Genomic DNA, 18,415 nt, shown 5'->3' with positions numbered 1-18,415 from the left:
TTGTTTGTGCTAATTACTGAACAATTGTTTTGTAATTAATTAATTTCAGTGCACAATATGCATCAAATTCAATTCAAGTTTGATTCAAAAAGAAACACACATTAATGAAAAAAAATGCTTTAATGGTGACTGGCTGCAAATACAATTTTGCTTAGGGCCCCAATTTAGGCAAGGGCAGCCCTGCTTCAGATCTTATACTAAGCCAGGTACGTTGGATATGACGTCACATTCGTTTTTCTTCTTTGTGGATTAATTCACTTGGTGGTCAAGCAGCTTGAGCGTAGCATTAAAACAAGTGAGAGTGAGTGTAGAGTTTGAGCAGAAAATGCAGTATTGTTGTTTTGTTCTTGGGTGCTCCAATCGTTCAAATAGAGGGAAAGGAAAGGGCTTTCATAGAGTCCCAAAATAAATGGTTCATTAAAGGTAATAAAATCAGGAAAACACTTTAGTGTGTCGAAGGAAATTGCTCTTAAAAACATCACTGTCATCATCTTGTGGAATACAATCGGACCATGCCTGTGTCTGCAGTGATCACTTTGTAAAATGTTTGATTGAACATTTGATTTGTTTGACAAACTTTCTGTGATACAATCAGGTTTATTCTCTACTATATTAGTAGTGTTTGAGAGCAGAACTAAACGTAAAGCAAGGACAAGAGATCACATTAGTTTGTGTTCTTTTGTGGTTGCTATGCCTAAATATAACTACAAAGATCTGGTTGTGCAAATAAATTCACATCATGTTAAGTCCTAGTAATAAATATTGTGATAGTTGGTCCAATCCACCGTTTTTCCATTGTCGATTTTCAAAACTGAAACTAAAAGCTTTTTGTGCAGGAAAGCCAAGTGCTTTTTTCGACACGGATGACAACATTATAACGTCTTTGCTGATATTTGTTAGCATCAAGAAAATATCCCTAATAGTATTAATAAACTAGATCTCAACAGCATATACCGAATCTTGATATGGTTAGCAAACATTGCCGAACAACAGGGACATCTATAGCTAAATAATGAGACAAAATATAAACCTAACCCCATCAAAACAACTGCAGACATGAATTGGAGATGAGACTAATATCCGTCGCAGGAAATCAACTGCAAACAAACTCATCCTTTTTCTCATTAGCGTCGCGATCACTGCAGTACGGCACTCGTTATGTCAATCAAATACGTTAGCTAGCGATGCACGAATAAATCCAAAATTGTCTTTCACGGATTAATGCTTCATTTGTGGACCCCTCAGATGTGAGGTAGTAGCAAGCATACCCTTTTTGGTGATGATAAGTAGTTTAAATCTTAAAAAAATATCTTTCATCCCATTTTAAATATTTATTTCATGATCGCTTTTATATTTGCCTCTAAACCTTTCAAAACAAATAAAATATGCACTGATTCAGGTACAGTAGTGGCCTAATGGGGGTCTGGACCAGGAGTGTCAGACGTACGGCCCGCGGGCCAAATTGGGCCCGCAAACAGGTTGCATCCGGCCCGCGGGATGATTTTGCCAAGTATAAAAATGAGCCGAAATTTTTGAATGAAAGAAACCGCTGTTTCTAAATGTGTCCACTAGATGCCACAGTAACAATTATTTGTATCTTTGTAGATGATGCTACATATGTAAAAAAATATATAAACCACATGATGTTAGTGCACCAGTGGAGGAAAATGAGCAAACTACAAAAATAACATCCTGTAATCGGATTTTTATATATATTTTTAATCTTGATAGATTGAAAATAACACCAATGAGTTGACTGATGAACATTATCACATCATTTATTCAGAAAGTATAAATAACAACAGATAAAGGTAGAATACTATTAACCGCGACATGTACGTGGAAAAAAAAAAACGCAACAACATTATGATTTGTACATTTTCAGAATGTACTTGTTCTATTTTTAAACAAAGAATACAATCTGAAGTTGTCTTTATTTTGTAATTATCTTGCCGTGATATTACCAGTCCGGCCCACTTGGGAGTAGATTTTTACCTATGTGGTCCCTGATCTAAAATGATTTTGACACCCCTGCTCTAGACCATCACCTGAAACCTAGAAGTGCCAGGATGTTCCTCTGGGTCACGTGATTGCTAAACAGCTATAGAATAGAATAGAAAGTACTTTGTTGATCCCTGGGGGACATTCAGCACCACAGTTCACTCACAATAGACAATAATAATAATAAATAATATAATATATATAATTTATTATATATATATAATATATGAATAATATAAATATATTATACATACACTACCGTTCAAAAGTTTGGGGTCACCCAAACAATTTTGTGGAATAGCCTTCATTTCTAAGAACAAGAATAGACTGTCGAGTTTCAGATGAAAGTTCTCTTTTTCTGGCCATTTTGAGCGTTTAATTGACCCCACAAATGTGATGCTCCAGAAACTCAATCTGCTCAAAGGAAGGTCAGTTTTGTAGCTTCTGTAACGAGCTAAACTGTTTTCAGATGTGTGAACATGATTGCACAAGGGTTTTCTAATCATCAATTAGCCTTCTGAGCCAATGAGCAAACACATTGTACCATTAGAACACTGGAGTGATAGTTGCTGGAAATGGGCCTCTATACACTTATGTAGATATTGCACCAAAAACCAGACATTTGCAGCTAGAATAGTCATTTACCACATTAGCAATGTATGGAGTGTATTTATTTAAAGTTAAGACTAGTTTAAAGTTATCTTCATTGAAAAGTACAGTGCTTTTCCTTCCAAAATAAGGACATTTCAATGTGACCCCAAACTTTTGAACGGTAGTGTATATTCTACATTTAAGTGCAGTCAAGAAGGACGGATAAGCGCTATAAGCGCTGCCCCACTGACTAAGTCAGTGTTTTTCAACATTTTTTGAGCCAAGGCGCATTTTTTTCATGGAAAAATCCAGAGGCACACCACCAGTAGAAATCATTAAGAAATGAAACACAGTAGACAATAAAAAGTTGTTGTCGCAATTGTTGGATATGAATTTAAACCATAACCAAGCATGCATCACTATAGCTCTTGTCTCAAAGTAGGTGTACTGTCACCACCTGTCACATCACGCCGTGACCTATTTGGAGTTTTTTCATTGTGTTCCTGTGCATAGTGTTTTAGTTCTTGTCTTGCGCTCCTATTTTGGTGGCTTTTCCTGTTTTTTTGGTATTCTCCTGTTGCAGTTTCATGTCTTCCTTTTGAGCGCTATTCCACCTGCTTTGTTTTAGCAATCAGGAATATTTAAGTTGTTGCTATCTTTTTTTGTGTGGACATTGTTGACTGTCATGTCATGTACAGATGTACTTTGTGGACACCGTCTTTGCTCCACACGCTGTAAGTCTTTGCTGTCGTCCAGCATTCTGTTCTTGTTTACTTTGTCTCCAGTTCGGTTTTAGTTTATTTCTGCATAGCCTCCCCTAAGCTTTAATGTCTTTTCTTAGGGGCACTCACCTTTTGTTTATTTTTGGTTGAAGCATTAGATCCCTTTTTACCTGCATGCTACCTCTCATTGTCGTTTATATTGTGATCACAAACAAAGCAATTAGCTACCAGCTTCCAAATACTGATATGGAAGAGTATAACACGGTTACTCTGCCAAGCTCCAGACAGCACAGACACTCAACAACGGCACATTATTTGCGGATTAAAATGACTGGTTTGCAAGAAATATTTTTAACCCAAATAGGTGAAACTACATACTCTCCCACGGCACACCAGACTCTTATCTCACGGCACACGTTGGTTGAAAACCACTGGACTAAGTAACGTTCTTGTGTCTGCAGGAACTCCACCTACTGCATGAAGGTGTCCATGTCTTTAACGGTGGCGGAAAACGACACCAGCATGTGCTACAACTCCAACATGCGGCGGACGGAGAAGGCCGAGCTCAGCAAGAGCAAAGACGTTCTGTGCCCCGACATCGACGACTACGTGGAGCCCGGCAAGGATCCGGACATCACCTGGTACAAGGTAGGCGTATCATCACATTGTCCTTCTTGATTGTCTCCGTTTCTCAAAGATCCATGGCTTTCTCTTCGCCTCATTTCCTGGCATCTTTTTTTTTTTTTTTTTTTTTTTTTTTTAAAAAAGATAAGCATTCAGATGAGTTAAGCAGATTATGTATGGATGCAAATGAGCGTGATGGATTATATAAACACGGCACGCCGCATCATCTTCAAGGGACTAAAAGATGGGTCACAGCTGGCTTTTTGTAATCAAAGCAATGAGAGAAAATTGCACAATGTCTCACCCACTCTGAGGATCAAGTCCATGTCCAACAATGGCTCGCCGCCCCCTTCCCCCCCGTCCTCTCCTGGGGTCCGGCAAGTCTTACGGACGCCCAGGTTAAAGGGTTCAGCCGGACTAATCAAAGGCAGATCAGCAGTAGATTAGCAGGCCCGGGTGCAACCTCTAGGTTTTTCCAGAATTCAATTACATCCCCCATAATGACAGCGAGTGCTGGAACCTGCAGTTATTTGGACCACTGCGGAGCCACCTTGATTGAATTCCGACAATGCCGGGAGCGACGGTGGAATAGAATCCATCGAAGGCATCGATGTCCCAGGCCGCGGAGACGAAGATCTTGTCTTGGAGTCTCACAAATAACATTCACTGTCCTTTGTGAGTTTATGTACTGTAGCGTTGCACTTAAAAAGTACATTAAACAGGAATGCCGATACATACTGTATGTACTGTACATTGAGGCTGAAGTGTGTCAATATATGCACAATTAAAAATGTTTCTTTAAAGTCAAAACCAAGTAAAAAAAAACGCTTATTGAAATAATTGGTAATTCCATATACTGTACTTTCTGGGCTATAGAGCGCGTATTCAAAGCGCACCCACCAAACTTGAGAAGAAAAAAACATGCTGACATGTATTGGCCGCTCCAGACCAGAAGACGAGGATATACACTGCAAAAAGTCAGTGTTCAAATATAAGAAAAAAACCAAACTAAAATTAGGGGTATTTTATTTGAACTAAGCAAAATTATCTGCCAATAGAACAAGAAAATTCGACTTGTCAAGACTTTCCAAAACAAGTAAAATTAGCTAACCTCAATGAACCCAAAAATACCTTAAAATAAGTACCGTATTTTTCAGACTATAAGTCACAGTTTTTTTTTCATAGTTTGGCCGGGGGTGCGACTTATACTCAGGAGCGACTTATGTGTGAAATTATTAACACATTACCGTAAAATATCAAATAATATTATTTAGCTCATTCACGTAAGAGACTAGACGTATAAGATTTCATGGGATTTAGCGATTAGGAGTGACAGATTGTTTGGTAAACGTACAGCATGTTATATATGTTATAGTTATTTGAATGACTCTTACCATAATATGTTACGTTAACATACCAGGCACGTTCTCAGTTGGTTATTTATGCCTCATATAACGTACACTTATTCAGCCTGTTGTTCACTATTCTTTATTTATTTTAAATTGCCTTTCAAATGTCTATTCTTGGTGTTGGGTTTTATCAAATAAATTTCCCCAAAAATGCGACTTATACTCCAGTGCAATTTATGTTTTTTTCCTTCTTTATTATGCATTTTCGGCCGGTGCAACTTATACTCCGGAGTGACTTATACTCCGAAAATACGGTATATTCTTACTAATAACAAGTGCACTTTTCTTGGTAGAAAAAAAGAGACCTTTTTGCTCAATATGTTGAAAAATATTCTAAAATTAAGTAAATGCTAGTGCCATTATTTGGACATAATGATATGCGCACGGCATCATGATATTTTTTTTTTCATGCTTGAAGTGAGAAATTATTACTTTAAAAAAGTAGTTTTATACTTGTGAGTGTTGATGACACAGCTTTGCATCAGTTGATATTCTAGTTTCAAGCATGTTTTACTCAATTTAGGTCATAAAATCTCAGCTACAAGCTGTAATATCTTACTGAGATCATTTAGGACCAAAACTTTTAAACAAGTAAAAAACTCTAACATAAAATCTGCTTAGTGAGAAGAATGATCTTATTAGACAGAAAATAAGCAAATATCACCTTATTTGAGATATTTAATCTTACTTAGATTTCAGTTTTTGCAGTGCATGTGTTTCTTAAAACGTCTTTAAAAAATGGATGTTTTATACATGGGTCAATATCAACAATATGACTTCTGACAGTGTTGATGAAATATATTGAAAACATGATGAAAAGTTGCTAATTTTTATCTTGTTTTTTCTTTGATTTGGGGCCGTACTTATCAAGCTTCTCAGAATTACTCCTAAGAAGTCTGCTAAGAGTTGACTTAAGGGTAAATAAATTCTTCGCTGAAAGCTGCACTTAAAAGTTAGTTATCAAGCGTCTTACTCACACTTTCAGCGAAGTGTAGGACTGAATCTTAAGTGTCACACTCAGAGCTGAATTACGACATTACTATGTACCGTAAATTGAATTTTAGGTGACGTCATTTCTGTGTCCATAGAAATGACCAATCACGGAAGGGAATCCGTTGTCTAAGAATAAAGAAATATCTTGGAAATATTTAAGTGGACAATGGGAGTGTATATTTTGACAATAAACTACAAAATAATACAAAACAAACTAGTCCCCGCCGGCACTCACGCTACCGCTCCCTCTCTTCTGTCGCCCACACACTCACTGACGTCACTCACCTCACGGCCACACACATAGGCTACTGTCATAACATTTTCTTTCCAATTCATTAATTAGGCAACTAATTTGAAACTGGTGTGGGTGGCTCTATATATACTAGCCCACTGCAGCCACATGCAGAAACCAACATGGAATCGAAAAGTATTAAATCTGTGACAAAAATAATACCCGCTCTGTCTAAACGATATCGTTTGATCAGCTGCTCGTCATCAAACAAATCCAGAACATCGTTCCGCTCCCTGAATGTTCGCGCACGTCTCTCTCGCCTCAGTGCCATCCCCTGCTGGCAACTCCTAACCACTTAAGACACCTCTGAAGGTCTCCTAAATATCGGGGAGAGTAGGAGTGATTCTTAGACTTAAGAACGTTGATAAAAAGCTTTTATTCTTAAGTTTGAGAGTAGGACTAAATTTCGCAAATTCTCAGGACTTAAGTGTAAAATGGCACTCTAAGAAGCTTGATAAGTACGGCCCCTGGTCTTTATAAAAAAAATTTTGAGGGGAAAAAATAAACATGTCTTATATCTGGGTCATAGGGCTCTGACATTGCCATATAAATATTTTTGAAATTATCTATTTTGTTTTGTGTTTGATTTGGTAGAAACAAGAAATTTTGGGGGGAAAAAACGGACGCCTTACATTCGCGTAACATTGAGTGCAGATCCAAAAATCCCGAAATGGGGATGCGGGTCTAACACGATTGTCCTCTGATGTCCAGGAATGCCGTCCAAAGCAGTGGCGAGCCAGCGTCATCCAGAAGAGGGACATCCTGTCTTTCCATGAGGTGAAGGAGGACGACATTGGAAATTACACCTGCGAGGTTCAGTTTGGCGGCTTTGTGGTCAGGAGGACGACGGAGCTCACAGTCACCGGTAAGTGATTCACGCTGGGAAAATGTGCTTGTTATGCATGTGGGGGGTGGGGGGGTGTATTTGACGCAGGGAATTGATGGCCAACACGCACAGCGGCAACATCCCGCTGTCGCTTAAATGCAGCGGGAGGCTGGGGCCACTACATCCTGGTCAGTTTGCAGTCGGCCGAGCGCTCTTTGGTAGAAATATTTAACACACCAGGTTCAAAAGAGAAAAGGCCAAGGTCAGGAAATTGACCTTGGCCACTAATCTGCTCTTTGTTCTTGGTCAACGTCTCTGACCTTAAATCATCTTTGCTTGTTATTTCTGCTCCAAAATGTCTTATCGAATAACACATTATGTAAAAGTGACATTTTAATGATGTTCTAACATTAAACTGTGTCCCTCGAGCACTGATGTCAAACTCAAGGCCCGGGGGCCACATGATTTAAAGTGGCCCACCATGTCATTTTAAGTCAGTGCTTGTCAAATATGTTCTGTTACGCCCCCCCTTAGGGAGAAGAAAACAATTTGCAGCCCCCCACCCCACCCACTCACCACCGTTTTTATTTGTTTATAAAATGGTTTTAAGTACACCTCTGCATAACATTGTACGTTTATTAACAGTAAAGGAAACAACACCTCGTCTTCCACCGTGGTTACGGTAAAGCCAAGTGCTACATACCCTTCATCATCAATCAATCAAAGTTTATTTATATAGCCCTTAATCACGAGTGTCTCAAAGGGCTGCACAAGCCACAACGGCATCCTCGGCTCGGATCCCACATCAGGGCAAGAAAAGAACTCAACCCACTGGGATACAATGAGAAACCTTGGAGGGGACTGTAGATGTGATGGACGTCGAGTGGATCTCAGTGTTTCCCATAAACTGCCAAGATACCTGTGGCTATGGGCGTGGCTATGGGCGTGGCCACCATGACATCATCGAGTAATTTGCATAGTTTACGACAATGATATGATTTTCTCTAAAAAGGCTAAAAAAATGTATACTTACTAATTAATAGTAACAGTTTTGTTTTTAACGTCCATCCATCCATCCATTTTACAATATAATTACAACACTTTATGTACATATTTATATACAGATTTGAACAATAAGTTATTCACTGAAATATATTTATTAATTGTGGTTGTTACAAAAAATATATCTTATAAAATATAAAAGCTGAAATGTCTCTTAAAGCTCTGCCCCTTTAATTAGTGCATACTAAATCATTTAACTTTAGCCTACTACTACAACCATATTATTTACCAGCAACATAAAGTGAAACAGAGGCAGAGGTGTCCTGCCACAGTCAGTCACAAATAAACAGAAAACAGTAGTGGTCAAATACAAATAAGGCAACAAGAGAAGTATCCTACACTTCTCTTTTGTAAAGTAAATCTGAACAGCCTATATGGGCATCTACATCAACTATATGATTTGCCTGAGAAGCTGAACAGGACAAAAAAAAAAAAAAAAAAAGTTTTTTATTTGTGGCGGACGTAATTCTTTTGTGGCGGGCCGCCACAAATAAATGAATGTGTGGGAAACACTGGATCTAGTTAATAATGTGAGAGTCTAGTCCAGGGGTAGGGAACCTGTGGCTCTTTTGATGACTGCATCTGGCTCTCAGATAAATCTTAGCTGACATTGCTTAACACGATAAGTAATGAAGAATTCCGCTGGTAATCGCACTGTTAAAAATAACGTTCAAAATATAAAACATTCTCATGCATTTTAATCCATCCATCCGTTTTCGCACCTGTTCAAGAAGTCGCATTAATGGTAAAAAAAGTATTTCATGTATTATTGGTTAGCTTCAGAATAACAATGTTATTAAAAATAATAAGAAACTTATTGTACTCTAAAAATGTTGGTCTTACTTAAAAATGCACGCATTTAGTTGTATTCAGTGTTAAACAATATTATATGGCTCTCACGGAAATACATTTTAAAATATTTGGCTTTCATGGCTCTCTCAGCCAAAAAGGTTCCTGACCCCTGGTCTAGTCCACAGTGGGGCCAGCAGGGGATCATCTTGAGTGGTCCCGACTTTGAACAGCTAGCGCGTCATCTGTGGTCACATAGGGGGGGCAAAACAGAAAAAGAGACGGCAGATCAACTGGTCTAAGAAGGGGGTCTATTTAAGGGCCAGAGTATACAAATGAGTATTACGATGGGACTTAAATGCTTCTACTGAGGTAGCATCTCTAACTAAATCATATTCTGGTATCATATTCTGGTACGGAAAAAAATAACATGTTCCCCGAGGTCACACTAGTATTGCACCGCACCCTCCCCAAGGGTCCCGCCCCACTATTTGAGAAGGACTGTTTTAAGTGGAGCTTGCCGTTACATTTAAGTGGCCTGCGAAAAAAGGCGGGAAAAGCTATCTAACTATAAATGCATGTATCATTCTTTCAATTTTGACATAAAATGTACACGTACTCCATCCAATTGTTGACTTTAATTGTGCATTTATACACCAAAATTCATCTATTTATTATTATTATTCTTCTCCATACTTTGGTGCGCTGCACCTACCACATTTTTCATCCGATACAAACCGTTCCAGCTTCAAACTGTTCAGCCTGTCCGTCGACAATTTTTCGAAATTCCCGGATTTCCCAGAATTCCCAATTTTTCGGGACATTTTTCCCCATTCAAAATGAATTGGCCATTTTTTCAAACTTCCACAATTATTTTTCAACTGATTCTAACCATTCCACTTTGAACACATTCCACTCAACCTGGAAATTCAAACTACCATTTTTTCCAAATTCAAAACATTTTCAGGATTTCCCAGAATTCCCAGTTTTCCAAACCCTCTTTTCACCCTTTTTCTTCCGACTAGTCTTTCCACATTTTGTGGGTTATACTTGTATAGCACTTTTCTACCTTCAAGGTACTCAAAGCGCTTTGACACCAATGTTCCCTCTAATTGTGTGAGCAACCACAAAAACTCCCTGAGCATTCCGTGGAGCACATGTGAGCAACATCACACGTGGCAATACCAGCAGCACACCTGTCTCAAACCAATATTTTATTATAACACTCAAATGAGAGGAGTCATTTTCATGAGATTATTTTGTAATATTAGTGATTTGGCCCACTTGTAATGAAAATAAAAGAAATCTTGTTTTTCATAAGCTATGGATTAGTATTGTACAATATGTCTGGGTGGGGGTCCTGCTTTGGAAATCATTTGTACCCCTTTCAGAGATCACATTTAGTTCCCCTTAAAACATCCTCATGTTGCACAATGAAATGTAAGCATAGGATGAAGTGTGCACTCCTGTATTCTCTAGTAGCAGCATTCCATGATTGATATAAATAAATTAACATTAATAATAAATGACAGTAGAATAAGCACACGTATGACTGAGGAGTCATAGTGTAACTTTGTGTAGTGTTTGAGTTGTCCGACTTTTTGTGTGGCCATAAACGCACCAGTGGCTTAGTGCTATGCGTGTTGGTGACAGATGACAAGTTGCTTTTGGCCTGGTTTGTACGGCAGAAAAGGACTAGTTTTTCGAGATAGAAGTTTTTTACTCATGTTTTGGTGTGGTTATGGCCGAATATAAACAGTTTTGCTCAATAAAGTGATCGATATAATTCCTGTCCTCGAAGCATCTCGATACACGTTACAATAATTGAACGGTGTTCATTTGAACGGTGTTGACGATCACCGTTAGGGCCGCTTGTTGTCACTGTCTCTCAGAGTTGCATTGCAAAATTACACAGAATAAATGTGTTTATTTTGTTTAGAATTCAGATGGGATTTGATTTGGTGCGCGGCATATATTTGCTGTGCACAGAGGACGCTTGAGCAGTGCGCAATTGCGCAGGCGCTCACCTTAGAGGGAACTTTGTTTGACACTATTTCCACATTCACACACATTCACACACTGACGGCGGGAGCTAACCACGACCCCATCAGGAGCAAGGGTGAAGTGTCTTGCTCACGGACACAACGGACGTGACTAGGTTGGTAGAAGCTGGGGATCGAACCAGGAACCCTCAGGTTGCTGGCATGATCACTCTCCCAACCACGCCGTACCATTTTCAACACATTCCAACCATTCCACCATGAAACCATTTCTCTTAGTCACGACAAAAAAATAGGTTGGTTTTCAAACCATAAGTTTCCGGTTTTCCCGAAATTTCAGGAATTCCAGGAACAGATGTCTCAATTATAACATGCTACTACTTCAGCATTTCTTAACCGATTCAAACACTTCCAACACCAACCATTTCAGCTCATTCGGGACATTTATGCTATTTATAATATGATCTGATCCTGCAACAAGCAAATCAAGTTCTGGTAATCAAAATTCTAGAAATCAAAAACAGTTTCCTATTCAAATTGTGTAACGAGGCTATTACACTTTGATAATTAAGTATATTTACGATTACATGCGGCCCTCTGAGGGCAGCCATATTTGCGATGTGGCCATCAATAAAAACGAGTTAGACACACCTGCCCTAGAGCTTGTTTTGTGAGCACTAAACGTAGGAAAAAGCCATCATCTCTCTCACCTGTTTTGCGAGAGTAAAATCTTTGCTCCTGCAGCTAAACCATCCGCTTCACAGAGAACAGCTTTTAAAAAAAAAAAAAGAATACAAACAGGCTTTGCCACACATCTTTAAAAATATTTTGAGAGAAGCTACGCTCAAACGGATACTTTTTCGTGGTTTTTGAAGGCCACGTTCGGCTTTACCTTTCACGGTCCTTCGGACTGAAAATATGTTCTTCTTCCTAGGAGGGGCGTAACAGAAGGGACAAGCGGTAGAAAATGGATGGTTGGATGCATGATTGTTGCTGTTAAAATGTGAGGTTAATGTTAGCATTGTAGCTAATATAGCTCTGCTAGTGTTGCTAACAGTTGCTGCTGTCCCAGTCTTTAGTGTAACGTTGTTGTATGTGATATATGTTATCTATTAAGTCAGACAAGTGCAGAGTTCCGGTGTATATGTAAAAACTAGAGATGTCCGATAATGGCTTTTTTGCCGATATTCGATATTCCGATATTGTCCAACTCTCACAGATTCCGATATCAACCGATACAGATACATACAGTTGTGGAATGAACACATTAGTATGCCTATATTTGTTGTGATGCCTTGCTGGATGCATTAAACAATGTAACAAGGTTTTCCTAGCTTGGAATTTGGGACATGCTCCCCCTGAGAGAGCATGAGGAGGTTGAGGTGGGCGGGGGGTGGGGGTGTATATTGTAGCATCCTGGAAGAGTTAGTGCTGCTAGGGGTTCTGGGTATTTGTTCTGTGGTGTTTATGTTGTGTTACGGTGCGGATGTTCTCCCGAAATGTGTTTGTCATTCTAGTTTGGTGTGGGTTCACAGTGTGGCGCATATTTGTAACAGTGTTGAAGTTGTTCATACGGCCACCCTCAGTGTGACCTGTATGTACGCGTCGTCTGTCCACAGTGCGAAGCCACTTCTAAGATACTAATCCTCCTAAACGTCATTAAAAAAATATTAAATTATTTGGATTTTTTTTAGTCAGCCCCTTAAGTCTTCTACCAGCTATGCAATTATAAAACGATGTTGCTGAATAGACAATACGCAACTGTCAGTTAGCACGCTCTTCTCACAGATGCTAAATAAAATGCAAAATAGTTGTTATAGTTGACTAAGGGAGATGACTGCTCAGACACCAGGGGGCTATAATGTTCAATAATTTATATATATATATATATATATATATATATACTACTTTTGAACTGTAGTGTGTGTATATATATATATATATATATATATATATATATATATATATATATACATATATATATATATATATATATATATATATATATATATATATATATATATATATATATATATATATATATATATATATATATATATATATATATATATATATATATATATATATATATATATATATACACACACTACAGTTCAAAAGTTTGGGGTCACCCAAACAATTTTGTGGAATAGCCTTCATTTCTAAGAACAAGAATAGACTTTCAGATGAAAGTTATTTTTTTCTGGCCATTTTGAGCGTTTAATTGACCCCACAAATGTGATGCTCCAGAAACTCAATCTGCTCAAAGGAAGGTCAGTTTTGTAGCTTCTGTAACGAGCTAAACTGTTTTCAGATGTGTGAACATGATTGCACAAGGGTTTTCTATTCAATTAGCCTTCTGAGCCAATGAGCAAACACATTGTACCATTAGAACACTGGAGTGATAGTTGCTGGAAATGGGCCTCTATACACCTATGTAGATATTGCACCAAAAACCAGACATTTGCAGCAAGAATAGTTATTTACCACATTAGCAATGTATAGACTGTATTTCTTTAAAGTTAAGACTAGTTTAAAGTTATCTTCATTGAAAAGTACAGTGCTTTTCCTTCAAAAATAAGGACATTTCTATGTGACCCCAAACTTTTGAACGGTAGTGTATATATATATATATATATATATATATATATATATAAATATATATAAAACTAAACAATACTAACTAATAAACGAATCTAAATAAACGGAGTGTGACAAAATCGAAGAGGGTGTATGGTGTAAGACTGTGTGTAGCTTAGCTGTTGAGTGTTACCGTAAATGTTGAACGAGAGACGAGGAAGTCCAGGGGAGAGAGAAGTCGACAGGTCCGAGTCCAAAGAGGGGGAAGTCAAGGATCGAGGGAGGCAGTCAGAGTCCAGAGGGAGATCCAGGGAAAAGTGAGACGCACAGCTCACTTTCCAGGCGACGGAGGGTACTGCGGGGACGACACAGGAAAACTCACACTGAAAACACGGAGGAGCAAACACACAGAGAGCAGGATTGCATCAAGCAGGACATCGCTTACTGTACGCGAACAGAAGGTTATATTCCGGCCCGGGATGGCAGGTTGAGCAGGCTTATGAAGGCAGCTCGCTCATCACAGACAGGTGCGGAAATTGCAGATTGTCTGCAGGCGCGAGGAGGCACGCCCGCAGTGGAGAGAGAGCGCCGGTGGGCGTGGCCCGCGGTGCGCTCGTCAGGACGCAAAGATGAGTGCGCATTGGAATGCCCGCAAAAAGGTGATGAGTGTCGACAAATGACATTGCACGTGCTAAAAAAATTCTATTTGCATCTTCTCCTCCCATTAATGTAGGAGTTTTGATGATCTGCATATAATTAGCATATCAATTAAGACAGAGACGCATATTGGATTGCACGCCTTATTCTGCTCACTCAACAGAATCAATCCGTTTTGCACACGTTTAGCTTTGCGTGTGCTATCAGGTTTGCACAGGTTTTACTACACGCAAAACTTTTGTAAATGGCCCTATGGGTCTGTTGGAGAACACACACAGTCGGAGGCGGGTGTGGACAAATGCAGCTCATTAGCATTAAAGCGACAGACACACAAAAATGGCATGTCATCAATCGGGCTTAGTAAAAGCACTTTTAAACTCTCCAAATTCCGGCATCAGGGCTAAAATGTTGGTTCTGATACATCAATCAATCAATCAATCAATCAATGTTTATTTATATAGCCCTAAATCACAAGTGTCTCAAAGGGCTGTACAAGCCACAACGACATCCTCGGTACAGAGCCCACATCTACATCTATGTCAGGGGTGTCCAAAGTGCGGCCCGGGGGCCATTTGCGACCCGCAGCTAATTGTTTACCGGCCCGCCACACATTCTGGAAATACTATTGTAAAAATAAAAAAGAACATTAAAAAAAGTGGAATGAGGTGAAATCTAACGAGAAAAAGTTGCAATGTTGACACAAAAGCTGCCATGCAGGCTGTTTTTTTTTCTTTTGTCTTTGTTCATTTTTCTTTTTTTGCCATTGCTCAAAAAAATAATAATAATGACAAAAAAAACATGTTATAATGAATTATTTCCAGGGCTCCAATTACTTCAAATATTTCACTTTAAAATGTTTTATGTGGTAAATATTGCATATATTGTGTGGTTGCCATATAAAAACATCAAAGTTTTCTTTGACAAAAGCGCATAAAACAAACAAAATAATAGTTCCAGCATAAAATCGACACATATATCTGAAGTTGATCTCGTAACTTAAGTGTTGAAAGTAAAAGAAAAACCTAATCAAAATGTATCACTTTATGAGTGGGGCACCTTTTGGATCCCAAAAATATTTAGTGATTTTTTATTTATCTTTTCACTGTGATTACTCACAAATATGTAAGGATTAAAATCAATGGTGTCCTGCATTATAGACGGTGAGCTGACATGAGAAAAAGTGCCTAGAAAATGAATTTCGCTCCCACGTCTAAGCACAACTTGTTCAATGCATTTTTGCATAGATAATACCCTTCTGGACTTTGGGTTAAAAGTTCAGAACATGATACCTAGCCAAATTTTGTCACAAGCCAGAAATGTATATAGAGGTAAATCACAAAAAACGAAAATCTTGTGCTGCAGTTTTGGCTTGTAAAATATGTCTTATTCATTTTGGCAACACAAAATCTTTCTCAAATATCATAAATACATATACCTAACATCTGAAACAAATATTGGTGCCTTAGTATACTCATATGTGAATTTAGATCATGAAATGTAGCAAATTTCTTAAAAAACGATTCAACTGAAGTGATTTGCCCCAGCACAATGAAGCACACACTTATTAAATTTAGCTAAAAGCTTATGTATCATACATTAAAAAAATGTCACAACCTTCTATGTAATCAAAGGTACAAAAGAAGTAACACACCGTGGCCAAAAGTGGCTTAAAATCTAGCAAAATATTACCATGCACCCCAAAACTGGAATAAGGCAAAAATGGACAAGATTAAAATAGATGCAGTAAAGGCCCAAATTGGTATAAAATATGATAAATATTTATTAAAGTAGCAAATTGTTTCACAGCATGTGTCATTTATACCCCCCCCCCCCCCCCCCCCACACACACACACACACAAACACACACAAAAGACCAAAACAAATTTGAAAAAAAAGGTAATACAGACATTATTTAAGCTTTACCGTTAAAATGGCAGTGTGGCATCTCGATAATCAAACATCTTGATAAAGAAACAAAAGTGGCAAATTTTACATGGTGACATGGTGCGTAATTACTCATCAATATCACTTTCATCTGTGTCATCATCCCATGCACCTCTTTCTTCTGTTTCCTTTGAAACATTTCCACAGTTCTGGCAGTGACATAAATCAGTACAAGACATTTTTGCAGACATACATGAACATCTTTCTGTTTCACATTTGCTTGTCTTGCAACCACAGTGGACTACCTGCAGCACACTATCTGGGGCAGGATTTCTAGTCATCCATCTTACTGTTAACTCCCCATCCTCAATGTACCATCCATTGCCAATGGGTGAAGGGGCACACATCATACCAGTCAGGGAATGTCGCATTACTGCTGCTTGGTAGTTTGCCCTTTTGCAGTGTTGGTGGAGGGCATCACTTGTTGGGGGAATGGACAGTTCTGGCAAAGCTGACGATGCCATACAGAATGCTTTGTATCTTGCATCGTTCACGTCTTTGGCAGATGCCTGTCCATACAGGTGGCACACATATTTGCTCAGTGTTTTGAACGTAGACTGGTCAAGGTTAAAACTGCTGCCCAGATTTGAGAACGCAGTCAGGTATTCGTCTTTCTGACAAGCAAGAGAAAATGTCTTCCTTTTGCCCTTGCCATGAAAGGCACTGGTCGAGTCACAACCTGTGAAGGTATGGATGCCAATGAGTGCAGAACAAACACTGTTGCCAAGAGCTGCTGCCACCTTAGCCACGTCTATGATCCTCGTTCTGTTGCCTACTCCCGTGAAAAAATACAAGCTACACTGTAAAGCTCTTTGAAGACTTACAGCAATCACTGCCACATCAGTGTCAGGGCTTTTGATGACAACAGTTTGATGTTCTTGTGCAGCATGCTGTGCATGTAAAAACACCCTAGTGTCACATTCCTCATGGTCACATGTCAGTTCGTGAACAGCACTGACAGTTTGTGAACCCTCTTTCACAGTAACACAGTGACACAGTTCTCCATGTGCTATGTACAAGCTGAAGTCCCTGCCCAAAATGGTGTGTGTGTGTGTGTGTGTGTGTGTGGGGGGGAGAGAGAGATTGGGGCTGTGGTGTGAAGGTATATGGGGGGATGGGTGGGGCTTCCTTTTCTAGGCCAGTGGTTCTCAAACTTTTAAATTCCAAGGTCTCCCCTTAACTCTGACAGTGTATAAATGGTCCATTTGGTTATTACAAAGTAACAACACATTCTTTCAATCCTACGCTATGTACTGTAACATTATTACTATAGATTCACACACGTGTGTGTGTGTGTGTGTGTGTGTGTGTGTGTGTGTGTGTGTGTGTGTGTGTGTGTGTGTGTGTGTGTGTGTGTGTGTGTGTGTGTGTGTGTGTGTGTGTGTGTGTGTGTGTGTGTGTGTGTGTGTGTGTGTCACATACCTGCCGACACGGTTTCTGCTTGTGTGAGTTGATCCCTCTGGCGTTTTCCTCCCACACGAGTGTACTTTTCCACTTTTTGACAAATTATACAGATGGCTGGCAGGACGGGGCCGGCAGAAGCAACGGGCAAACCTGAACGAGATCGAAGTTTCTTTCGGGGAGTTTCAGACGTGCCTGCTGACTGACCTGCGGCTGCAGATGGTTCTCCCACCGCCCGTGCGGTCCTTTTCTCGGCATAAAACAATGCAGATTTATCTGTAAAACGTCGGTAGCATTTTGCGTGAAACCCAGCGTCGTCAGGAATAGCGTCAAAATCTACATCCGAGCAATGTTTATAGATTTCTGCCAGATGCTTGTTCTGGTCTTGCAGACAAAGCCACTGTTTTAAATAGTTTCTGTATGTGTCCCACCGTGTCCGAGTGAAGTGCTGGACGTCCTCATTGTTCACAGATGAAAGATGCATATAGCATCTTTTATTTTCCTCTTTACGCACTTTTTTTCTA

General features: G+C 39.1%; 1 protein-coding gene across 1 annotated transcript in view; it reads left to right on the top strand.

Moving 5' to 3' along the window:
* LOC133658899 (interleukin-1 receptor accessory protein-like 1-B) overlaps window positions 1–18,415 on the top strand; it is a 1,088,311-nt gene that overhangs the window by 691,554 nt on the left and 378,342 nt on the right. The window contains exons 7-8 of the mRNA XM_062061400.1: window positions 3,776–3,962; window positions 7,344–7,497. Coding sequence (XP_061917384.1) covers window positions 3,776–3,962; window positions 7,344–7,497 — 341 coding nt within the window. The remainder of the gene's footprint in view (window positions 1–3,775; window positions 3,963–7,343; window positions 7,498–18,415) is intronic.

This window comes from Entelurus aequoreus, linkage group LG10 (genome assembly GCF_033978785.1).
Source record: "Entelurus aequoreus isolate RoL-2023_Sb linkage group LG10, RoL_Eaeq_v1.1, whole genome shotgun sequence".
Taxonomy (NCBI): Eukaryota; Metazoa; Chordata; class Actinopteri; order Syngnathiformes; family Syngnathidae; genus Entelurus; species Entelurus aequoreus.
Note: the sequence above shows the minus strand (reverse complement) of the source record. Positions and strands in the feature narration are given on the sequence as shown.